Source organism: Perognathus longimembris, chromosome 3 (assembly GCF_023159225.1).
Source record: "Perognathus longimembris pacificus isolate PPM17 chromosome 3, ASM2315922v1, whole genome shotgun sequence".
Classification (NCBI taxonomy): Eukaryota; Metazoa; Chordata; class Mammalia; order Rodentia; family Heteromyidae; genus Perognathus; species Perognathus longimembris.
Window position 1 is genome coordinate 32,527,664 of NC_063163.1, and position 27,193 is coordinate 32,554,856.

The 27,193-nt window shown below is 35.8% G+C and overlaps 1 protein-coding gene across 1 annotated transcript in view; it reads left to right on the forward strand.

The window, feature by feature from the left end:
• The window catches only part of Diaph3 (diaphanous related formin 3), a 433,505-nt gene that overhangs the window by 319,377 nt on the left and 86,935 nt on the right, over window positions 1–27,193 (forward strand). The window contains exons 26-27 of the mRNA XM_048341270.1: window positions 13,685–13,780; window positions 14,278–14,337. Of these exons, the coding sequence (XP_048197227.1) occupies window positions 13,685–13,780; window positions 14,278–14,337 (156 nt within the window). The remainder of the gene's footprint in view (window positions 1–13,684; window positions 13,781–14,277; window positions 14,338–27,193) is intronic.

The following is a 27,193-nucleotide window of genomic DNA, read 5'->3' on the forward strand; positions in this document are numbered from 1 at the left end:
CCATTAAGAACAGAGCTCATTAACATGCATAAACTAGCAGCCTGATCTAGTTATAATGCATATTTGATGTGTGCCATGTTCAGTGTAGTGTAACTACTTACTCTGGTTGTAAAAGGTAGAGTGGCCTCTCGTGATCAACAGGGTTGTGAGATCAATTCATTAACCTGGATAAAATCCTTATCCATGAGAACTGTCATTAGAAATGAGTAGCGTTTCACTAATTAGCCTACCATTTACAACCCATAAGCTTCTCACAGATGGTAAATGTTTATAAACGCCCACAGATGTGTGCACAGCTGACACTCCCTTATCCTCACGAATAGGGGACATAGACAATTGAGAGTCTTATATACTACAAACCCCCCATGCTAGATAGTTGTAAAATCCTTTCTTTTGGACTTTTTGCCACGGCTGTTAATGAAATAGCAAATTAATGTAATTTGAACTTCTCTTGCTGATCCACATAGCCCCTGATAAATGTACTAACATGTGTAAATATGGTCACAAGATGGCTGCCAAAAGGGTGAAATGGTATGTACAAATAGATAAACACATTGAACAATGGATAGTTGCTGTGTTTTTTTAAAAATATCTGTAACTAGTTCCTGGTTTCAAGTTGTGAAACCCAACCACTTAAAAATATTGCATTCAAGCTAGGTGTTTATTCAAGCTATTGAGGAGGCTCAGATCTGAGGTTCTAGGTTCCAAGCTAGTCTTGGAAGGTAACTCCTCCTGGGACTTTTATCTCCAATTAAACCACTCAAAACCTGGAAGTAGAGCTGTGACTCAAAGTGCTAGAGTGCTAGCTTGAGAAAAAAGTTTAGAGACAACACCCAGGCCCTGAGTTCAAGCCCTAGGACATTCAAATTCCCTGAAATGAAAGAGACCATCTTCAATTCAAATGAAAAATGTCCTGTTTATTGGCATTCAGGGCCAGTGTTAATCATTTTCAAATGAGACTTTCAGAAATTTTATTTTATTTGTAATGTCAATCTATCACTGTCTCATGCTGAATTATGGTTTAAAATATAAATATTAATAACTCAGAACATCATAAAGTTACTTTTTTCTCTTATTTCCTTTGGCATAAAGAATCTTAGATCTCTCCTTTGTCTTGTAAGTTTCTAATATAAACCTCAAACTTCATTGTCTTTTGAGTTATTCAGGACAGTTGAAAGGTGTTATTAGGTGGAGTGCTGAGTCCGGAGCTTTGTAGAAGCTGAGCCCTCCAGGCAGTTCCCAGAAGGGAATGGGAAGGACAACAATTGTTTTCTGACAAGTCTTCCCAACTGAGCCCATCAGGAGTCAATATGAATTGTTTTATGTGTTTGTTTACATGAAGAGAATTTATTTTTAAATGCTATGTTAGGAATATTTCAAAGTGTTTTTAAAAGACTTCGATAGTGATCAAAATTACTGTCATCTAGATCATTATTTCTTCAGACTATTTTTATCATGGTGAAATCTGTCCATTGCAGTCTCTTGACATTACACAAGGAACAGGTGGGGAGGAGGGGTCTATCTTCCATAGTTACCATACATGGTAATGAAAGAAGGCATCCATCACCAGAGTATTGTAGAAAACAACTCATTGAGGTTCAGTTGGGAGATCTGTACCTCTTTGTAGCAGGTTCCAAGGTGCAGGTTATCTGATTCCTAGTGGAATTAGGGAATACTGGTGTGTCTGCTTTATTGAGGTACTGACTATGAAAACCTCTACAACTTTGTGTCATAAAGAATCATCCTTAACTCAGCTAAGGCATGAGGTACTTCGTACTATATATCAAAGCTCTAAAGTGTAAGAGATGAGCTTTAGAATCAGATATTTGTGCACATCTCCTCTCTGTTTTGTAACCACTGTGGGGCTCTGGGAAAATTGCCTCCTTGAGCTCGAGGTTCCCCCAACTATAAATTGATTTGACAACAGCTACTTTTTTTTTTTTTGCACATATGGAGTGAACTGAAAAATCTATTCCAAAGACTCCAAACAAACCTAGCCCTTAGACTTCCAAAATGATAGATCCTCCTTTATTTTAATTCTCCTTCTTTATTTTTAAATTTCATTTACCCTCTATTTCCTAAATAAACCTGTTCTCTAAGTTGCCTAATATTATCTTTTATTTTCGGACTTCTGAATTTATTTTGTCAGATTGTTTTGTAAATATATGAAAACAATCTTCCATTGTTCTTTTGAGATAATTTTGTACATTTTAACCTCCTCTTTTTGTTGTTGTTTTGTTGGTTGATGAGTTCATGAGAAGTTCTTTTGTCTCCCATTTTTATTTCTCTGTTATTTCCTGTCTTCTAAAAATATCAGTTCCTTTTTTCCCATTCTTTCTCCTCATTTGAATATTCCTTATTATCTTTGCTAACTTCTTTCAAAAATGTATTGCTGCTGTTCATAGGATTTTTTTTCTCAACTTCTACCACAAATGTAATTTTTCCATCTAATTGGAATGAAGGAATGGTGAGAGAACACCTTATCTTGACAAAATAAATATGCATTTCTTCTAAGATGAGAAGCAAAAAAAATATTTGTAGTACTTTGGACAAAAATTCATATTAGAAATGAACCAAAAACCTAAATTGGTAACAGTGAGGTAGGCTTTAACCAAAATGCTAACACACAAGTCTCCAGTGACTGATATTATGGAAGCCCAGATTTTTTTTTTTTTTTTTTTTTTTTGGCCAGTCCTGGGCCTTGGACTCAGGGCCTGAGCACTGTCCCTGGCTTCTTCCCGCTCAAGGCTAGCACTCTGCCACTTGAGCTACAGCGCCGCTTCTGGCCGTTTTCTGTGTATGTGGTGCTGGGGAATCAAACCTAGGGCCTCGTGTATCCGAGGCAGGCACTCTTGCCACTAGGCTATATCCCCAGCCCGGAATCCCAGATTTTAAAGTAGAAACAAAAATATATCAAAAATTTAAATAGAAATGGAGGTTTAAAAGGATAACCCTGAAACTGGAGTGCTCACACTATTTCATAACAGTTAAGCACTTATCTTTGTTAAGCACTTTCCCATAACCCTGCTTCTTTTGTGTTAAATTCATCATAAAAATAGTCACTAATTATGGATGAAAAAAAAATCACTCCAGGAAGTCACATGGGAATAGGGACTAGGGCTTGTTCACTGCCTTAAAACACTTCGTGCATATTGGTAGAATGGAATTAAACTATGTAATTTATAGTTTTGGATTTCCAACTTCTTGAAACAAAAGGGTTTAAATATTCTTCCAGCAACTCAAAAATCAATTCATCTAAAACGTAACTTACCATGTTCCACATACAACCTGATTTTCATGTTCTCATTTGGGTTAATGATACCACCATTTTCCCAGTCACCCCGGCTTGACACCTTCACACCATGCCAACTCTAATCACAGTGAAGTACTGTTTTGATTATTTCACACCTTTCAGAAATATTCCATGGCAGTTCTTCAGCCTGGAGACCAAACTCCCACAGTCTGCCTTCCTGACCTTATTTTCCCCTTCCTCCAGCCTGCGCCATATGCTGCTGTCAATGCACACCACCTTCAGGGGCCCTCCGCACCCCATGTGGTGTCCAGGCATCACTTGCTGTCTCCTCAGCCTCAAACCCATGCATCCCAGCTTCTGGAAGAAAACGCCTGTGAAATCCCTCACAGCATTCCCTAGTTGCCTCCTCCTGTCTCTGCTGATGTTTGATATGGAACTAAGAATTTTCATCATCTGAAACCATGTCATTTTTTTGTTCAAAAAGTTTATAAGAAAAAATATATATGGAACTAGGGAAGGGAAAGGGAATACCAAAACTGAGAGACAAAGGATAAAAAGACAAACCATTCCAAAACCATTTGGTATAAACTACTGTACAACTCATGGAGGGTGGGGGGGAGGAAGAGGGGGAAGTGGGGAGAAAGAGGGAGGAGGTAACACATTGGGTAAGAAATGTACTCACTGCCTTACATATGAAACGGTAACCCCTCTGTACTTCACTTTGACGATAAAGAAAAAATGCCAGTGAAAAATCTTGTTTTAATTATTTTTAAATGTACAATAAAAGTGATGTACAGAAGTGTTACAGTTACACAAGTCAATAAAGAGTACTTTTCTTTTTAGATAATGTCACCCCTTCCCTTACTCTGTAACTACTTTTTAAAATTCTCTACGAATATAAAAATATTAAATCTAAAACACATCCTTTTATTTTTACAATGGGAAATATCATCCTAAACATCATTTTAAATTGAACATCAACTAAGCTTAAGTTTGTCATGCTTCTTTCTGAGTAACGCGAATCTGTGTGTGACAAATGAACCTTCTACTCAGTAGTGGTGTTGGTATGCCATGTAATTAACCTTTTCCTCTCTGGGTTATGCTGTCATTAAAGGGTCATGGGGATTCGTAGCATGTGAATCACATCTTGTTAAATGTCATTATCCTTTCCCATCTACATATGTATTTATACAGATAAGCTATTTCATTCCCTGACATTCTGTGCTTTGCAACTGAAGGCATCTGTTAGGCACTCTAGACACTTCTTAACACCCAAGGCCAACTATGGCAACTTCTTTTTGCCAGGGAATCAATTTTTCAATTCTGGTTTCCTTACTAATTGTTAGGAGAGTTCACTGTGAGCAAGTTTATCCAGTTTGGGTATTTAAATATGTTTCAATAATCATCCTCCACTGGAAGAATGATTAAGTTATACAGACCACTTTTAGTACCAAATGAAAGAAAAATTGCTAAGCTGCCAGTTGTAAAAAATAAATAAATAGCCTGTCAAACTACATAGGTATGAACAACCCTACAAGGTCTAAATCCAACATTAACAATGATAAAATGATGTGCATTTTTTCATATGCCGTGCTTTGAGATGGTTTGTATCAATAACTTAAATGTTTCTGAAATGTAAAACAGTCTTTCATAAGTCAACATATTCTAGTATCATTGTGTACTTAGTCTCATATGTAGGTAAATAGTTTTATTTCCAGTCTCCTGTTGCCCCAAACAATAATGTAGTATATTCATTTTTTACCTATAATCTTTGCACACATGTGAATTATGTATATGAGGTTATTTTCTTGGAAAAAATATACATATGATATTTGTACTTCGTTTTTGTAAACATTGTTAAATTTTCAGACAGCTACTGGTTTTTCACTTCTATCAGCAAGATAGAACTGCTTTTAAGCATTTACTGATACAGATTGATACTTATTTTTCATTGTTGTCTCATTGTTGTTATACTCATAGAAGAAAATGGTCATAGAAGAAAATGATCTCTTTATTATGAATGATATTGAGATGATGTTTAAATTATAAAGCTACCATTCAGGCTACAAAGTAGCATGAAGTCATAACTGAGATTTCTGTTCCAGTCTTTTTGAAAATAAAGTAGCTTTTTAAATTCAATTTTTAAAAGAAAGTAAATTAAATAGCTCCATGAGTTAAACCAAACAGTTTATAATGCCAAAGTAATTTCTTATTACCAAACCTAAACCTTAAGAAGATTAGAAATGAAGAATGAAAACACCAAGTCAGGCACTGGTAATACCTAAGGGAATTGTAGCAAATACAATTTTGGATGGGCCTTGGGACATTTTCCATGGCCCAATCAGCAGTGTGTGCTATCAAAGTGAATAAGAATGGTCGTATTTATTATAATAATACCTATTTAATATGTACTACAACATTAGCTAATGATATTGTCTAGATAATAATCACCTACATAATGTTTTTATTAGCTGTCATTAGGCCTTTGCATGAGAAATGATTTCAGTGTTTCCCACATATTAACTTAATCCTCAGAAAAGCCTTTTTGAAGTTAATACTATTGTGGTCCCCCTGAGCTGGTCCTTAAGGGATACACAGATAGAAAAGGTAATGACTATGACTTCAAACCCAAGATCTGTGTTCTTTGCCTTTGCTTTTGACTTGTCTATCTTGAGGAATGTCTTTTGTTTTGTAAAGCAGTCTAATTTTTTACTTTTTTTTTTTTTTTTTTGCCAGTCCTGGGCCTTGGACTCAGGGCCTGAGCACTGTCCCTGGCTTCTTCCCGCTCAAGGCTAGCACTCTGCCACTTGAGCCATAGCGCCGCTTCTGGCCGTTTTCTGTATATGTGGTGCTGGGGAATCGAACCTAGGGCCTCGTGTATCCGAGGCAGGCACTCTTGCCACTAGGCTATATCCCCAGCCCTAATTTTTTACTTTTAACTGACAAAAACTACTCAAATTGTACAAAGAATAATGATGGATATATGTGAATATTAAACTAATAGGTTTTTTTCCCCATAAAAATTCTACTTCTAAGCCGGGCACAAGTGGCTCATGTCTGTAATCCTAACTACTGAGGAGGCTGAGATCTGAGGATAGCGATTCGAAGTCAGCCCAGGCAGAAAAGTCCTTGAGACTCTTCAACAAACTACTCAGGAAAAACCAAAAACCCCAGAAGTGTCCCATGGCTCTCAAGGCACAGGGAAAAAGCACAGGACTGGCAAAAACAAAATTCTACTTCTTATAGTTGAGCTAGTCATCTAATTACAGTAGAAGAAGAGCTGTTGATATTTCACAGTAGAATCTCATTGAAAATCGGCTGTCTAACTCCCTTGAGTCAAGCATTTTTCTTTACTTCTGAAGACAAGTACAGTTACTTTAAGTTATTCCCTATCTTTTTCCTCTCATTTAAATAGTACTGAGGTTTGTTCCTGATACAGACTGAAGTAGGTGACCAAAACAAGCTCTACCTTTCCAGAAAGCTTTGTAATTAGCAACATAGAACCATAATTTATATAATTATGTTAGGCAACCTCGTGTTTGTTTTGGGGAGGGTTGAGTTTTTATTAAACTTTAGTCTATGAATTTGATAACTTTATCAATTTAACAGGTTTTTTTTAAAATGGGGACTAATCTTTCCTGCCATATTCCAATCCTAAGTTCCAGGTTGTAATCTTTATATTAATTGCAGATACTAAAATCAGACAAAATATGGTAAGATTTTAAAAAGGTAGGTCAGAACACAGTGGCTACTGAAGAACATATAAAGTAAACAGTGGAAAATAGATTCAAAGTTATGTCTTAGTATCTTCCTTACATGTTAATTTTCACATGACTCACCCTCAGCTATTTTCTCTGCACATTTTCCTTAAGAGAGCTCATATTCTTCCATATTACTAATCATCACTTTAAGGTAAGCTTTCAGTAAGCCCTTGCTATGTGCCAGGTACTCTGCTGAACTATGTACATAGACTTACTCCATTAAGTCCCAATAATTTGGTGAAATAGGTGCTGTCTTCCTACTTAAAGTGGAGGAAAGGCAAATTAGGGTTATGCCAGTCCCATTAACATTACTATTATAATGTTAGGTTCTCCCATATTTTAATCCAGTGAGCCTGCTAGCTTTCTGTTAGACAGTATTAATCACTTGCAGTTGGAAACCCCTTGATATTTCAGGTAACACATCCAAAGTTAACTCAGTATTTGTGTAAATACAAAGATTTAAAAAAATATTATTATTAAGTTAGGTAACAAATCAGTTTATAAATACAGTACATCTTGATCAATAACACCTTTTTCAACATTCTCACCCATTCTTTCCTATCCACCCCTTCCCTCACTTTTCTTAATTTTGTACAATATATTGAATATATTGTATAATATTGAATTCTTGACAACATATCCCCTCCTCTTTTTCATTCATCTATCCCTCTCCAGAGAAAGATTTCTTATTATTTCTCCTTTTTTAATTCCATTCTCATCACTTCCACTCTTTACTGTGATGTCCTGTGATGTGATTTTGCCTAAAATCACTAAACATACTTCTCCTTATTCATCTTACCCCCAGACTTGATTGCTAAAGTAGAAATTTGACCATATTGCTTCCTACCTTAAAATGAGTTAATGGTGGAAAGAAGAGTGAGAGAATGATGGAAGGGATGACATTGATGAAGACGTATTGTACTCAGAACTACTTGAAGATAGTAAAAAAATGAATGGGTTAATGGCTTTTATCAAGGTAGACTTCTAACTCCATAGCATGGCATATTCCACTTTCAGTGAATTGAACCCTGAATGTCTCTTCAGTTTCGTCTTTCTGGTAGCCTCCTTTCTTTTTCTATTCAAATCTGAGTTCTCCTCCATATTTCTTGCTGCTCCAGAAACACGGCCCTGTGTAGCTGTCTGACAGCTCTAGCCAGACCTTCATTCTTTGGCAGCTATGTGTGCTCAAAGCTGTTCTTTTAAGACATGGTATCTTGGAACTTCTTGGCCTGCTCTTTGTCTTCCCATACTTGGTGCCCATCCTCCACCACATGTTGGACGTTAGGGCCCTTGTGATCCAATCACGTCCCAAAAGCCATGGCAACGAAGTCTTCAGCACATGGCCCTTGGAGGATTATTTTAGATCCAAATGTATGTAGCACATGTCTTTTTCTCAGAAAGCATGTATAGATAGCTGCATGTCAGGGAAAAAAATGTCTTTTTTCTATCCTTGTTTTATTGGCAACATAATAATTTCTTTATTGGAAATAATTTCTCTTTAGAATTTGGAAAGCATGTATCTCCTCTCTTGCAATTCAATGTGCTATTGAGAAATCTAGTCTGTTTTTTTCTTTCTGTGACCCATTTTGACTTGTTTGCTTGTTTCTAGCTTGTTGGAAACTTTTAGTAGCTTTTATATGTTGTTTTTTATCTAAAATATCATTTTTCCCCTCCAACTAGAGAAAATGAATAAATAGAGAGTTCCTACCAGATCATCGGATTACCTTTTTTCTTTCCCTTTTTCTTCTGCCAGGAATGTTTAGGTGGCTCCCAACACGGCACCTTTCCCTTTGATGCAGATGTACTTTCAGAGCACAAACACAGAACAGGGGCACAGTTTGCTTTTGATGTTCTTTAAGGCCTTTCTCAGCTTTTAGCTTATAGTGGCGAATGATAACTTTTTAATAGCAGAATGGTTTCCAAAATTCCTATCCATTTTTCATCTGCATTTGAGGCTAATGCCTTCCATGAAAAAGTTTAAAAGGAACTCTTTTTCAAGCTTTGTGTCCCACCAAAATCATTATCACTTAAAATTTTTCCCCATATTTTCCCTTCCTCCAGCCATAGGCTCCCAAGTCTTCAGCTGTGTTCTTTAGCAGTTCTACCTTCTTCTTTTCCCCAAATCCTATGTATTTTGCTTTACAGTATCTCTTCCTTAACTCAAGTTCTTTCCCATTTCTCTTATAGTGGTTTTCTTTTTCTTTTTTCTTTCTTTCTTTTCTCTCTTTTTTATTTTTTTTGTAGTATTGGAGTTTAATCTCACAGCCTTGCACTTGTTTATGCAGGTGCTTGAGCCAAGCCCTAGCCCTGAACTACATTTTTTGTCAGTCGTGGAACTTAAACTGTAGGCATTGGCACTGTCCCTGAGCTCTTCAGCTGAAGGCTAGTGCTCTACCACTTGAGCCATAGTGCCATTTCTGGTTTTCTAGGTCTTATGGACTTCATGCCCTGACTGGCTTTGAATTGTGACCCTCAGATCTCAGTCTCCTGATTAGCTAGCATTACAGGTGTGAGGCACTAGCACCCAGCCCACTTCCTTTTTAAAAATACCATTTACAAGTTAATTTGATATGTTATTCACCTTAGTAAGATCTTGAATGTTACAAGTAATTATTTGTTTTAAAAACATTTTAATGACAGAGGAAGGGCTTTAAATATTTTGAACATAAATTGATTTATAGTTAGATTAAATTCTAGACAACATGTAAAAGACTAACTTTTATTTCTCTGGTTTGTAATAGAGTAATATAAGAATGAGTCATTTAAACACTGTACTATGCATCTGCTTTTATTTATATTTTCCCTCTGTCCCTACTATTCCTCCCACCATAAGTTCTCTTCCCTTCCCAGTCCCTGCCATCGCTAAATTCTACCTATTCCTCAGACTATAATTCACTAGCAAGCCCTTCATTTCAACTTGCTCATATATATACATATATATGTATCTATGTATATATATACATACACACACACACACACCTTTCACATCTATCACACTTATATTTCTGAGAGCAGAAGCGGTTTCTGGTTAACCCATGGGACTGACTGAGGCATCTTTAGTGTGATGTAATATCCTAGTACACAGCCACATGCCAGCTTCATGAGTGGGGAACCTTTTTGAGGACCATACAAAATTATTAGTGCAGGCAGCCAGGTCAAGGTAAGTTGATGAGAATCATATCTGTCTGTTCTATTATGTACCAAATGATTCTGTAAGCTTTATAAAGATCTAAGCCCACATGTCCCCAACTCCTATAAAGAATATGCTAAACTCATATTCAGTGTTGAAGAAAATCTTCTCTTGTAGTTTAAATCATGTATTTGTATATAGCCTATCTGTACTTCAGTCCAGAGTTCCTTTTAAAATAGTACTGTGCATGCTTATGCCCTTAAGCAAATAAACATAAGCTAATATACCTGGAAAGACTCAATTTGTTATGTGACAGATCTAAAATAGTGCTTGAAATATTTAAAAATAAGCATGTAATTCATTAAGTTTTTATAGGCTGCTAGTGAGGTCATTTGTGAATTATTTCTATATATTTTTATTGCTTCACAGTTTATCAAGTGCTTTTATTTGTATTAGCTCATATGATCTTCTTATTACAATTAGACAGGTAATTTCTCTATTTTATATGGCAGGGATTACTATGCACACAGTGTAGTGTCTCACAAGGAGTCAGCTGAGAGGTTGTGCTATACCACCTTTCCTTTATTTCCGTATTATTTCTTTTATGTGTATGGGAGTGGAGGTCAAGCAAAGCCATCCACTATGGGGGTCCTGAGCAGGGAAGGTATATGTTGCAGGTGGAGCATGGAGGGTGGGAGAGAGAACTTCTGGAGAATTATAGACAGTTACCTTTAGCTGAAAAATACATTGAGATGTTTGTAAGGAAAAGATGGGGTTGGAAAAGCAATCAGAATCATTGCAGGGAATTGAGGGAGGTGAAACAGTTGAGACTATACTGTGGGAACTAAGATATACTGAAAGTTTGGGACTAGGGAATTCTGTTTTTAGGACTTATTGGTAATATTTGGGATGAATGAGAATTAAGGAGAACCTAGGAACAATATGACTTTCTGACAACTCATAATGTTCCAAGTGAGAACATTTGAGTTGTGTACACTAACAGTACAATTGCAAAAGAAATGAGATCGGTTCAAGAGATAGTAGTAAAACTCAGTCAACAGAATCTCCCTGTATGAAACAAGGAAATCAAGCATTTACAGTGGTGGCAGGGAACATTCATCCATTCCTCTTAGCTGCCTTTTTATCCATAATGTTTAATCTCTTGCATTAGTTCTTCCAGCTTGCTATCTTAAAGCTGTGTTTAATTTAGTTGACATATATTCACTGAACACTATCTATATAATATATACGTGTTCTTAAATGTTAAAGATAAATGAAATCAATAAACATCTCCCACTGTGAGCTCATAGCCTAGTGGTATACACACAGAAATCAGTATATTACTGTAAAGGATTTATTGCTGTGTGTACTGCATGCCACAAAAACATAAAAGGTCACCCACTTCATCCTAAATGGGTCACTTCTCTATCTTGAAGGAGAAGGAGTTCTTATGGTAGAGAAGGTGGGAAAGATGTTCTATATAGAGAGAACTGAGTGAAAGGTGCTTAATGAGCTAAAGCATGTCAGTGTCTGTTGCCAAGGACAGTGGTCTAATATATTTATATTACTTCGATAACTTTGGCATTATTACCTAACATCCAGCTCATAATCAAAATTCCTGTTTATCCCTATAATATCATTTCATAGCTTTTATGTTACAATTCAATAGCTAATCAAAGACTATTGTATTTACCTATTTCTCTTTAGTTTCCATTAATCTGGAATATTCTCCTAGCATTTCTTTCTTTCTTCCACTGTCTTACTCTCTTTTGCAAGCAAGCATGAGATTTAAAATTTTCAAAAAATATTTCTTTTACTAGTGAAATATATTACCTACCTTAAATATTTGGAATTACCTGAAGTTCTTTTTTAGGAAAACCATAGTTAAATTGGAGTATAAATTTTCAAAGATAATTAGGTAATTATTAAACTGTCTGCAATACTTAATGTATTTAATTAAAATAGTCATCACAGCACTTTAAATTTATATGTAAATTAACAATGCCCAGATTCTCTTATTTCTCTCCCACCTTTTTTGATAACACCTACAAGGTTTAGTATCTTCTAAAAATATGAAAGAAAACCAGATGGAAAAGCAGCTGACACATATTTATATTTATATATCCATTTATAAACTGTAAATGAGTGTGTTATTTGTACTTTACTATATTCTCTATAAAGGGATCTTCTCTCAAAAAGGAAAACAAAAATTAGAAACAAAAGTTGCCTCAAAACGTCATTTTCCATTATTTTAGATGTAATATTAGATCAGCCATGTGTTTTATAGATAATTCCTACAAATAACTTCTTTTCAAAGGATAGTGTTTGTTTTCTTGAATTTGGGTTAGGCAAGTAAGCCTTTGAAGCTTGATCTCTTAACTTTTTAAAATTTTTTTTGCCAGTTCTGGGATTTGAACGCAGGCCTGTGCACTGTCCCTGACTTCTTTTTTTTTGTTTTTTTGGCCAGTCCTGGGGCTTGGACTCAGGGCCTGAGCACTGTCCCTGGCTTCTTTTTGCTCAAGGCTAGCACTCTGCCACTTGAGCCACAGCGCCACTTCTGGCCATTTTCTGTATATGTGGTGCTGGGGAATCGAACCCAGGGCCTCATGTATATGAGGCAGGCACTCTTGCCACTAGGCCATATCCCCAGCCCCCCCGACTTCTTTTTACTCAAGGCTAGCACTCTACCACTTGAGCCACAGCGCCACATCCAGTCTTTTCTGTTTATTGTGCTGAGGAATCAAATCCAGGGCTTCATGTATGCTAGGCAATCACTCTACCACTAGGCCACATTCCCAGCCCTTAACTTTTAATAGGTGTAACACAGGTAACTTTAAAATAAGGTAAACATATTCTATTACTTATAGACAGAATCACCTCTATACTTACATTGTTTGTGAACTTACACAGCTTATCAGTTTAAAATAATGATTACTAGAACATAGTCCTTTGTATGTGTGTGTATTGACTAACATTTTAAAGACACATACTTCAAAAAGTTTGTAGCAATTGTCCTGCATTACCTCAGACAGGGACAATTGTCCTCTGATGGGAAAATAAATAATTACGAGCTGGTTCATGAAAGTTTTCATGAAATTTTGATTTTTTACTTTAAATTTTGAAAGCCAGAACTTCAATAAAAACAACAGAAAATTGTCAGACACCTGGTCGATTTTTGAATGGAGGCTGATGCCTTAAACCATATCTCATTTCTATGATGGAAATGTGATTTATGAGAACCCAAGATGCAGAGATGACTAGAACCACATTCTGGACTATAAAAACAGGGCTCTGAACTGGATCAGTGGAACTCGGTCCTCTTTAGTTGACAATAACACAAACGCTAATGAGACAGATTTCATTAAAAGGTAGTTGATTTATGACAGACTTAGAGTTTTTCCTTACTTTGAAATTGCTAGCTTAGTCCTGGCATCTCGTCTTTTTTCCTTTTGACCATCCCTCTCACCCATTTCCCTGTATGCTTTGACATTGCTATGGTAACCCTGAGGGCTGATGGAATTCCCTGCATCTCTTTTACAGAGGGTGATGAGACAGGAGTGATGGATAGTCTGCTAGAGGCCTTGCAGTCAGGCGCTGCCTTCCGCGACAGAAGAAAAAGGACACCGAAGCCGAAAGGTGAATACCATCGTTGTTTCATGTTACTTTCCCAGGAATGATCACAGAGGGGAGAACAGTTTTCTTTTTATTTCTAATTCTTTTCAAGTCCTGTGTCAAGGAGCAATGCTGTGGGCAGCAACTGCTCAGAAGTTTCCTAAGTTTGCTTAATCCCTTGCAAAGACAAATGTCAGAAAGTTGTGCATTACAGTTGGCTGATATCAGTAGCACATTAACAAATCAATGCACTGAACCTAGAAAATCCTGATTAGTGTGACAAGTCTCATCTGAAGAACCATATGTACTTCATCCCAGTGGAGTTTACAGTAGCATAATTAAATGGGAAGTTAAAGTCATAACATTACTGCTTCAAGTATTTCAGGCTATTGAAGCATTGCTTTGCTTCCAAAAATACTTAGCCTTGGGGGGCAGGGGGATAAAAAGTATGTAATACTGTTACATCTTGAAATGAACTGAATTCACTAAATAGTCTTTTTTCTAATTCCTTATCTTTACAGATATTCGGCAAAGTCTCAGTCCGATGTCTCAGAGGCCTGTTCTGAAAGTTTGTAACCATGGTAATAAACTATATTCATAAATTGCACATCCTTCTCTACTTTCATCCTGTTGGTCTGTGGTTCTAATAGGTAGTGATGAAGCACTCAAGTTTCAGTTTAACTGAGATAGTAACAATGAGTAGATGTACATATTTGCTATGAAAGTGTGCTCATGTTTTCCTTCCTTACGTTATTGCCCTGAAGTTGTCACTTAGTTTCTTCTATTCAGGCCTTAAGTGATTTTTATTATTATTTATTATTATTATTGCATTTGAAGTTGCCTTCACATGGTTCTAATCAATTTTACACTATCTTAGAAGCAGTATGATCTCATAAGACTATTTTTAAATAGTGGCTTATGATGGTGAGCAATAATTTGAAATGTTAAAACCATTTATGAAGATATGCTAGTACAAATCAGATGAGATCAGGTGCATTCAGGGTGGTATGGCCATAGATGCTATTACAAATCAGTACAAATTTTTGTACTAGTATATGTTTGACTTACATTTTGGCAAAATCATAAATACAGATGACCTACATGCAGTATTGTAGAAGGATATGCTAAAAGTGCTGAAAAGAAGATAAACTTTTTCTCTAATATTTATCTTTAGACTAATACCTCTCAAAAATACCTAATCTTAGTTGCTTAGGAGGCTGAAATTTTAAAATCACAGTTTTAAGCAGATTGCACAGAAAAAGTTATGAAACCCCTTTTCAGTTAATCAATAACTGTGTGCAGTGGCACACACCTGCCACCCTAGACTCTGTGTGAAGCTGAGACTGGAAAGATTCAAGTTATAACCCAAACCAAGCAGGAAATTCTTCCAGATATACTGGACGTGGTTGTGCATACCTCTTGTCCCAGCTAGGAGGGGAAGCCTAAATTTGGATCCAAGTCTAGGCATGATATACCCTATCTCAGACAGTAAGACACTATCTCAAAAATCACCAGTCAGCAAAAAGGAGTGGTGATATGGCTCAATAGTAGAGTACTCACCTTGTCGTTATAAGGCATCAAGTTGAAATTCCAGTACTCCTACCATGAAAGAAGGAAAGGAAGAAGAAGGAAGGAAGGAAGGAAGGAAGGAAGGAAGGAAGGAAGGAAGGAAGGAAGGAAGGAAGGAAGGAAGGAAGGAAGGAAGGAAGGAAGGAAGGAAGAAGGAAGGAAGGAAGGAAGGAAAAGAAAGTCGAATCCTTATGTCCATCTGTATTGTACCCTTTCCTCTATTTAGTTAGTCATCTTGTGTTTATTGGTTTTATTCAATTTGGTTCATTCTCCAAATTCTATAAATTCTATAAATTCTCCAAATTCTATAAATGGGGGTTCTGTTTGCCCTTCTGTTTACCCTTTATAAGTGAGGGTGTCATCAGAGTTCACCATATTGTAAATGAAAATGCTTGATAGATTTCATCCAAGTGTTTTTTTGGTACTTGTGAGTTGATTTTAAGAAGTAATAAAGTCTGACTGTGAGAGAAACTTCTGCCGTGTCTAGGTTACCTGAAATAATTAATGGGGTAAGTAAGAAAAACAGGAATGCAATGATTTGGGGGTAAGTATGTGGATATCACCAAAACAGGCCAAGTGTATACAGTAGGTATTTAATAAATGAGAAGACAGGTGAATATCCTACATTATTTTAAATGGCTTTTAAACTCTTGCAGTATATATTTTCTATTTTCTTGTTTTTTCATACCAAACTAAAAATAGGGAAAATAATTGTTTTGAGACAGTAAAATCATTGTGAATAACTAAGTAATTCCTAACTTTGGTTTTACGCTTTAAGTCAATATTGCATAGTAAATAATGGCAATGAAATATAGTGTAGTGTGCTATTGTGGACCTTTGCGATTATTTTATTCATTCAATGAGTAAATAGAAACCCATGGAGGCTGAAACCTTCCCAAGAGTACACAATGTTGACCACAATACTGTTCTCTTTTCCTTTTAAAATCAGGTCTTTTAATTACATAAAAGCACTTTGATTTTTTTATTGAGATAAATAACTCACCTCCATTGCGAATTATTAAAGAATATAACCAAACACTGATTATGATATGATTACAATAGTACCTGGTTCTCAGTTGAAAGTGAATATTTTAGATATTATTCAGGGGAAAACTACTTAAGATAACTTTGTATACCATCTCAGGAAATCCAGTCATTCTATGATTGTAATATTGGTAAAATGGAGATAAAAATAGCTCAGCTCTAACTATAAAATTGTAGTATTTCTGTTCATGGCATAAAAGCAGATGAGCACTGCATTTTTATAAAACTAATGTATACTGTATTAAACACAGACTATTATGATAAAAATCTAGTAGATTATGCAATAATAAAAGGAGATAGTTCACAAAGATCAACTGCTCTCCTTTCAGCCTGGTGAAACACCTGGTAGTACACACTTATAAACGCAGCTACTTGTGAGTTCAAGGCCAGCGTAGGTGAGTTAGCAAAACCCTGTATGGAAAATGAAAAGATGAACAAAAGAACTAGGGATGTGGGAGCTTTTTGGGTTCAGTCCCCAGCATGACCCCAAAAACTGTTTTTAAATTATCTTTTCTGACTTAAATGAGGTAGGTTTAAACATCCTCAGACATTTTTATTCTGTTCCCCTGCCCCTTGACCTGGTGTTGAACCTCAGGGCCTTCTGCTTTCTCAGTTGTCATTCTGCCATTTGATTAATTCCATTAGCCTAGTTTTTGCTGGTTAATTGGAGATGGAGTTTTGAGGACTATCTTTCTGACCAGACTAGCTTCAAGGTGCAGAATTGCACTAAATTTCAGTGTCCTAATTAGCTAGGATTGTAGATTTAAGCCAGAGAGTCTTGGCAAGATATTTCTGATCGATATTTCTTATATTTCTCCCTTATGCTTCTAAAACAAATAGAAATCCAAATGACCACATTTACTTTTTACAATGATGTGTGTAGAAAGATACATTTAGGCCAAATATTGAAAAGTGCAGGACTTAGTTAAGGCAAATTTCCTTGTTATAAGAGTCAGGGCTGTTTTTTGAATGAGATGAAATTTTAGAGTTCGTTTTGTAAGCTTTCTAAAGATTACTTTGTTTTTACTCAAAATACCAATGCTGTAACTGAACCACATAATTACAGTGCAACCTCTTCTACTTTTAAATTTGCTTCTATATACTTTCAAAAGAACTCATTGCCTAATATTTATATTTTCTATAAGTATATTTGTTGATGTTTACCTCATGACCTATTCATATAAGTTGTTATATAATTATCTTAAATTCTACATCTTATTTTACATCCTAAAATAATAATTATAAGGTTAATAATGACCAAATGTGTATTGAGTTCTTTGACCTAAAGAATGATGAGCACTATGCTAATTATTTTGTAGATACATTCTATTTAGTCTTCTCAACAATGAGATAGCCAATATTTGTATCTCCATTTCATAGTTTATAGAAACCAAACATGAAGCAAGTTTCATAATTTGATTAAAGCCCTACAGTCAAGGTTTGCACCTTGGCCTTTAAGACTTTAGAGTACACATTCTTAGTATCCTTCCCGTGTCACGCTCTGAAAACAGCTGCTTGAATAGATGTCTAACCCTGTTCTTATCCAGGAGCTGATGACTTGTTCATTTTTCTCCCACACAAGAAGTGGTGGCTATTGAGATGCATGCAACCTTTAGAAGGTTCTCTAACCTCTGAGGTACCTACCTGTTCCCAGATATCATCATTATATAGCACTGCTTTCCTTGTCTGAAGCTTAGATCACAAATAACATTTTGGAATTGTGGCCCCTTTTTATTTCATTCAATACCATCAGTAGCAAATCATATATATTAATAGTGTAGAGAGTGTGTTTGTGTGTGCACACACGCGCGCACACCATTACTGATACCTGAACTTGATTTTCAAAGGGAAAATCAAGTCTTGAGTCTTATCCCATATAAATTGGATTTCCTATGCCAAGTGTGAAAGCCTAACTGGGAATGCAAGTTGCCACCTCTTTCTACTCCCTTGTTATCATCAAATGAAGACATTTGATCACCAATGATCACCAGTGCTTTCAGAAGATGGTTGGATCCAACATGGAATGTAGGATACAATATTTGAGGGAAAGCAAAGTTCTATTGGGTTTGAACTCTGACATTTGAGCCATGCTCCCAGTCCTTTTGTTACAATTTGTTTTTCAGGGAAGATCTTATGCTTTTTCCTGGGTAGCCTCAAATTGTAATCTTCCTATCACTACTTACCCAGTAGCTGAGATTGCAAACTATGTTACCACACTTAGCCCTAGTATACTGTCTTGATTTGATAACTTCTTACAAGTGAAAGCATACTTATTTATTCCTTCCCCTTAGACAAGTGAAGTGTAATGACATTAAAATAAAGAATGCATCTCCTGATGAGTATAGGCTATTATGCCTTTTTTTTGGGGGGGGGGGGGCAGTCCTGGGGCTTGGACTCAGGGTCTGAGCACTGTCCCTGGCTTCTTTTTGCTCAAGGCTAGCACTCTGCCACTTGAGCCACAGTGCCACTTCTGGCCGTTTTCTATATATGTGGTGCTGGGGAATCGAACCCAGGGCTTCCTGTATACAAGGCAGGCTCTCTTGCCACTAGGCCATATTCCCAGCCCTATTATGCCTTTAATCAACTAGGTTTGTTCCAAAGCTAGAGATTTTCCATTATCTACAGAAAATATCTAATATTTCTCTTCGATATAAATGTAGTCAGATATTTATGCACTTTATGAAGATCATACCATATATAATGTTTAAGTGTTAGTGAATCAGTTGACCTAGTGGAAAGTAAAGAATCACATAGAGAAGCAATGTATTAGGAGTCTGAGGTCAGTACCAAGAAAATGAATAATAAGTGAATTGTCACATGAGGTGACAATTTTAGCCTAGAAAGACAAGTTAAAAGGATGCCCACTGTACTCACTTTAAGGGGTAGGAAAGAGTCACATGAGGTAAGAAGAAAGGCCTAGAGCTCTTAATTCATCAGCAGACCTTCCCAGCAGTTTCTGGTGTTACACAAGTGAGTTAGCTAAAGGAGAATGTTTAGCACAAGAGATGTAACAATTGGCATTTGCAATGGGCTCAGTTCATTAGGAATGGACTCAGTGCGTTAGGATTACTGAAGTGAGCAATGTGGTAAGAGAAAGATAAAAAAGAGATGAGGTAGTACATTACTTAGTAGCGGGATCTGTATCATAAAGGGTAGAAACATTTCAAGGACCTGATTCCCTCAATTTACTTATTATTTGGTTTGTTTATACTTTAATATATTATTTCCTCTTGTCCCTAGGTCCTCCTCCTGCATAACCGCATAAACTGTAAACCCTTTGTAACAAAGGTTTTAGAGACATAAATTATTGGGCCACACTCATGGTGCATCTGCTTGCAATTTGATCACACATCCTCATTAGATGGTTCTCTATTCATTAAGCCTTACAGTAATATTTTCCCCCCAAGTTAAATGGATATAGTGTAATCAGAAAGAATTTTATAAACTATATGCAATTAAAAACTCTAATGATAAAACTATTTAACTGTGACAAAATAAGATAAAACATAATCAAAATTTTAGGCAAACAAGTATTATACATTTTTAGTGAACATCCATAACCTAAACAAAATCTTGCTATATTATCTTTAAACTAAATCAATTCTTAATGGCCTTAATTTCGATTTGATTATCTATTTTTACTCTTCCACTTATATATGGAGGTTTGAGAGATTTTTATAGAAATAAGATTGTATTGCCTCTAGCACAGCTGCTCTGCCACTCTCAGGATTTGAAGTCAGAATTAAATGTGAAGCTAGTTAGATGTCTTTGGATTAGCATACTTCTCTGCAAAATAACTGGTAAGAGAGGCACACTAGACAAATTTTGTGTTATTGTATCAAAATGTTGTATACACACACACACACACACACACACACATACACACACACACCCCAATCCATTTAATCTTGAGTGCCATTCTTTCACTCTGCCTTCTCCTCAAGCACCAAAGTTCTTGCTTTTGCTTGAGGCAGAATTGTGGAATTTCTAAGGTTTACAGTGGTATGCTGGGAGCCCTAACTGCTCAAAACAGTAAGAAACACTGAAAAGAGTCTTTACCAGACCAAGTTTCTCAAAGTAGTAAATGAGAACACCATTTCACTTGAATTTAACCCTATGCAATTGTAAAAGTAGAAATATTGTTGTTATTGTTGTTTTCAATGTACCATGTGAAATTATGCCATTTTCTTTTGTCTCTCTTCCCCATGGTTTTACCCCTGATGTTAGGGTAACTGATTTGGGTACCTTGAGTATTGTATTGTATACATTTGTCAGAACTAGTAAGGAAAGGGGGACATCAAAATGGAAAGACAAAGGGTAAAAGGCAATCTAATGCAACAGCAACACTTACAAGATAATATGCTGTAAATCAACTGTACAACTTGGGGGGCAGGGTTGGGGAAGGAGATAGGTAAGAAAAAAAAAGAGGGGAGAGGTAACAAGTTTGATAAGAAATGTACTCACTGCCTTATGTATGAAACTGTAACCCCTCTGTACATCACTTTGACAATAAATAAATAGAAAGAGCATTGAGAGCCATGTAGTAAAATAGTAATTGTCATTGGCTTATTTTCTTGAGAAAGATTTAGGTTTTGTCTTTTCTCTCTTGCTCATGAACTAGTGCCTGCCTAATAACCTAAGAAAGGAAGCTATTCAGATACTAATTGTTTTTGACAGTCTTACTATTGGGCTTTCAAGTTAAATCAAATGCTACCTGTAAGTGTCAAAAAATTTAATATTTTAAGGAAGTTTTTCTAGGATAGGAATGTAAAACAATTTAGGAGATTTCACATTTTATTCAAACATCAGTCTCTTGTATTTACTATGTAGGCAAGCAAAAAGGAGAATGAACTCAGCAGGATTCCTACCTAGGTAAGGATGCCCTGTGGGTAGATTGGAAAGCCTTTTCTTTCCTAATTTTATAGTCAGGGCAGGACAACCTTTGTCATAGCCATTATCAGGCAGGTTCTTAAGCATGAGCAGGTTAGAAAATTCTCAAGTAGTGATGACTTCAAGTTGGCTTAAAAGGACATTTATGCAAGAAGCAGCAAGTGTATTTCATTTAATGACCATCCACAAGCATATGCTGAAGGCTGAACCAATGTAGTCAAAAGAAGATGAACTATTGTAAAAGAAATGTAATGTGCTGACATCTCTGAAATAGTTTTTTATGATTAACATGTCTGTTCTGTTTGTGTTTCATAGTAGGAAAAATACCTACTTTAAATTTCTTAGAGGTTCACAATCTGGGTTTATAGGCAGAATAGACTTTAAAATGTCTGTGAATTCTGTACTTCAGTTTAAAATGCTGTGTTTAGATGGCTTGGTTTTTGTTTTCTCTTGGTTTATTTGTCTGTGGGTTATATCAAATCCCCCCTCCCAAAGAAAAAGAGCAAGGTATTTTGTTGTTTTGTTACTGATATAACTTTGTACCCATTATATGAAAGACTATACTACATTTCTACACTAAATTTCTACACTAAATTTTCATTTGAATAATAAAAAAATTTGAAAGATCCTAGGCACCAGTGGCTCATATCTATAATCCTAGCTAGTCAGCAGGCTGAGACCTGAGGATCACAGTTCATAGCTACTCTTGGAAGGAAAGTCCATGAAATTCTTATCTTCAGTTAACCAATAAAATGCCAGAGGTAAATGAGTGGCTCAGGTGGTAGAGTGCCAGCTTTCAGTGAAAAACTGAGGCCTTGAGTTCAAGCCCCAGTTCTGGAAACAACAGTGGAACCAGGGAGGGGGGAGGGGCAATGACAAACAGAAGGAAGGCCAGAAGAAAGCAATCAAGCAATGGGGAAGATGTCACCTGCTTGGGAAAGCTAATATTTCATTAGAAGTCCATCTCTTTTTCTCTTAAAATATATCGATTATACTTTTCTCTTTTTTCCCTCTATGTTTTCCCATACTATACATGAACCTAAAGGGGACTCCTTTTTTTGTGCTTGCTTTATCAAGAAGCTATCTTGTACTCTCCAGTGTGCATTTCTAAGGAATGGTAGAGTCAATACCCGTAGTGGCTTAACTTAGGATAATAAATATGCTTTTGCAATGTTTTTCTTTGAGTTACACACACAGTATTAGCCAGGGATTTTATAATATGCTTGGATTATTTTTCCCTAGTCAATATCAGTAAAATGATAGAAATGATTACTCAAGAAAAAACAGGTATCCAATCTTTATTTGCCTTTTTGAATGAAAGTAGCCTTCCTGTGATGCTTAAGAACTTGATACATTATCTACTGCCTCCTATTAAACAAGGAAATGGGATAAAATTATTTTTTTGCACATTGATGTTGTAATTCTTAATGCATTTGAGAAAATGTAACTTTTAAAATATTATACTAATCTTATGATAATCAGAACTAGAGTTTGCATTCATTGGAAGGAACTGTGGTTTGGGGGAAATTATAAGGTTTTGTTATATATTCTAATTTTCTTTTAAGCGTTTGTAATTGGAAGCAAGTATTCACTACGTTTCGAAAGCTACAATGATTTGTTGATTCCCAAGTAAATTATTAGTCTTAGCTATGATGTACATTTCTGTGATATGGCAGCATTTGGTTTAAATAGTTTTACTATTTATTACCAGTAATATTAGGATACATGTAAATGATCATTAAGTGCTATGTACATGATCATTTAAGTAATCAAGCTTGCAATCTTCTTGTGTTAGTCAAACCTCTTTGGATTAATTAGTCAAAGAGCTGTCTTATCTCTATTTCTCAAAGAATTATAAACTAAGGAAACAGTAAATATACTAAAGAAAACAATAGTTCATCACCATATACTCATACATAGACATTGCTTATTCTCACACAACCATTATTACAACCTCAATGTTAAAAGATTCTGGCCTTATTTTGTCTTGAAGTGTGATAAATAGGCTGTTAAATTATATCTATGTACTTTTTCATGGAAGTATTGTACATCAGGAAAGTATTAATATGATATACAAACAAAATCATAATCTTTACCAACATAGTTAGCATTATGATAGTAATCTTTTGTCATATTTAATTCTGACAAGCAGTAATTCCTGATGTATACACTTTTGAGGCTACAAATATAAGAAACAATTAAAATATTTGTATTTTCAATCCTTGTATTATTCACATCTTGTTATTACAGCTATGCTAAATGAGTTGAGTATATGTTTTGATGAGTTTTATTTAATTCAGCATGTCATTTTGTCGCTGATAGAAAGTTTAATTTTTAACCTTTAGTTTCTTCCCCATGTTTCAAAGGAGGAAGAAAGACCAAGAAAAAGATCGTGTGTGTGTGTGTGTCTGTGTGTCTGTGTGTCTGTGTGTCTGTGTGCGCGTGCTGCTACTGGAACTTGAATTCCAGACCTTGGCACTATCACTTTGCTTTTGCTTTTTCACTTTACCACATAGCCAAAGATCTACTTCCAGAATTTTGGTCATTAATTGGAGATTAAGAGCCTGACATATTGTCCTGCCTTGATTGGCTTTGAACTTCAATTCTCATACCTCAGGCTTTTGTGTAGCTAGGATTTACAGATACAATCCACAGTGCTCAGTTTAAAAAGATCTTCTCAAATTCATTGTGATTCTCTAATGAGACTCTTCTCTAATTGAAGATGATAATGATGCTCTATATTTTTGTAATAAACTAGCAGAAATAAATATGGGAAATTCAACTCTCTTGTCCACAGTCTAGACACAAGTACTGCCTGACACAGCTCTCTAATAAGCTGCAAAGCTTTCATCACTTCTTAAGCTGCTGTTTTTCTCTTTGCTACTCACTTATTAGAAACTAGATCCAATGTAAGATTCTCCATTCTGTTTACCTCCATTCTCTTCATCCATAGGTTCCCATTCTCTTTTCTTACCTAAATATACTGTGTACTCATATTACTCTGGTAGGTGTCACTGCTTTGTTTAAACCCTCCAAATGCTTTTTTCATGCAATATGTTTACATAGCAGAAAAACACATAGAATGTATATGTGTATGTAAAGAAAGATGTAAAAATTACTTAAGTATATGGCTTGATGAATGTTTATAAAATTAGCTTACCGATGGAATCTGTACCCGGGACAATACACAGGCTATTATTAGGACGATAAAAGCTCCTTCCAGCCCTTGTCAGCTGTTACCTCACATTCCAAACACAGCCTGGTTTAACAACGTAAACTACTCTTGTCCTTATTATAAATTCTTTGTTACTGTTAGTATTTTTTCTTACTGTTAGTGTTCTATATGAGTACATGGCAGCTTGGTTGGTTAGGTGGGGAAGGGTTGTAAATATGTTATTTCTAGATTTGAACTATTACCAATAGTGCTGCTGTGAGAATATACTTACTAAATGCTTCTTTTGGTGCTGTCCAGTACAAACTTAGGAGTATAATTACTATTTAATTGGGTACTCATACATTCAGCATTAGTAGACACTGTCTAAAAGCTTTCCCAAATAGTTGTACCTGTGTCCATTTCCATCAGCAATGTGTGAGTTTCCACAATCCATAAGGTGTCACATCATGGTCATGATTTGCATTTCCCTTTCCCTTTCTCTCTCTTTTTTTTTTTTTTTTTTTTTTTTTTTTTTTTTGCCAGTCCTGGAGCTTGGACTCAGGACCTGAGCACTGTCTCTGGCTTAGTTTTTGCTCAAGTCTAGCACTCTACCACTTGAGCCACAGTATCACTTCTGGCTTTTTCTATATATGTGGTGCTGAGGTATCGAACCCAGGGCTTAATGTTTGTGAGGCAAGCACTCTACCACTAGGCTATATTCCCAGCTCCTGCATTTCCCTTATGAGTAACTTGAATTCCACTTCATATTATTCATATCCTGTATATGGATATGCCTGCTTAATTTTTATGCTCACATATTCATTCACTAAGATTTTTCATATTGATAACAAACTGACTGAATTTGGGGTTCTTTTGCTAGGAATAAAGCCCTGTACCTGTGTATGGTAGGAAAGCATTCTGCCATTTGGTTACTTTCCTAACCTCACAATTAGAATTCTAGCATAAAAATGATGTCATTGTTCGTGAAAATAAAGGCTGGATGTCATTTTCTGGGGGTATTATACTCTTCTCCGTTTTTTTTCAGTGAAAGATTTCAAAGTGGTCTGTCTAGTCAACACTATGCATTTAAAAAGCAATATGTTATACACTTTGCCACCTGCTTTTCCAGTTCTGATGAAGTCCCCTTGGTGCAGCTGCTCATTAACATCTCCTTCCTGTCCTGTGATAGCAATCACATGATAGCCACCCTCAGTTTTCTCTGCCACACAATTAAGAACAATCTGAAAATGTCTATACTATCACAGTGATGAAAAGTTGACTTCGCATTTTGTTAAATACATGAATAAATGTGCGCATATATGCATGATAGAACAAGTAGACAGATATCTATATAAGTAAAATATTTATATATTTATAACAATATTGAAGTTGAGCCTCTGAACACTTACGTCACTTACATGTGCCACACATATCATTATGTCCTTCTGTTTTCTGCCAATAAGGAAATAGTGTTTGAGCATTGTGTCATGCTATTATAAAATCTTGTTCACACTTTAGCTTCCTGACCTACAAGTTACACTCTCATGCCATTACATTCAAATTCAATTTTATGGTCTATTGTAATGACTGTTTTCTTAGGTTCTTTTAAATATATGGTCCTTTACCAAAGGAAAAAAATCTTCTTTCTTTACCTCAATAAGTAATGAATTACAAAGTGAGTTAGATTTGGAATTAAGTGAATAAATGCATGTGTTTATTTGCTTTGGCTTTTTTGTTTTTGTTGTTTTCTGGGGGTCATAAGGCTTGAACTCAGGGTCAGGGCGCTGTCTCTTATGTCTTTTGCTCAAGTCTAGTGCTCTACCATTTTGAACTATAGCACCACTTCTGGTTTTCTTATAATTGAAAAGTCTCATGAACTTTCCTGTCCCAGCTGGCTTCTAACCATGATCCTCAGATCTCAGCTTCCTGAACAAGAATTACAGGTGTGTGCCACTAATGCCTGGCTTCCTTTCATTTCTTTAGCTCACAAAAATCTATGGAATATTTCATGAATAAAATTTCAACATTTTAAGTAGGGTTATGTGGGGTGGGGAGGGGGTTCCTTGTACTTCTGGTGATTAAATCCAGAGCCTCAGGATCAACTCTCAGCAAGCTACCCTTCTAAGTGTCCCTCCCAAACATTGCTTTTGTTTTCATATTGTTTTTGAGATAGGATAGCTGAGATTACAAGTGTGCAACCACCTCACCCAAGAATTAAACAGGTTTTAAATTGAAAAAATCAGTAATATGTACTAGAAGCTAATCTAATTGTTGTTGTTGATTCTCTGGAACCAGGGCCGAAGGAGGGTTTACTAAAACGACCTACCCTCAGATCCCTTGCTTAACGTATTTCTGTAGAAACTAGCACTTTTTAGACTGAGAATCTGTATTTGATTATCCGTTACTATTAAGATCTAAAATGTAGCATTTCAATACCCAGCTTCTTCCTATTTTTACATTTATTCTACTTGAGTTGTCATTTGGAGATGAAATACACCCATTATAGGTAAAATATACATACTTGTTTAGCATCGATTCATTTTGAGTTCCTATTTGCGGAAAGTATAGTTCTAATAGAATATTTTTAAAACATAAAAACTATACGGGAGAAAAATACAATTTACTTAAAACCCAACTGCTTATTAATAAGCATGACTTACCGTTTTATATTCAAGCATACTCTGCATAAGTTGATGGGTATTTTTCCAGTAGCCAAAATTCCTCTCTTACAGTAGCTTAGATGAGCCTCATTTTATAGGTAGCTTTCCTAAGGCTGGACT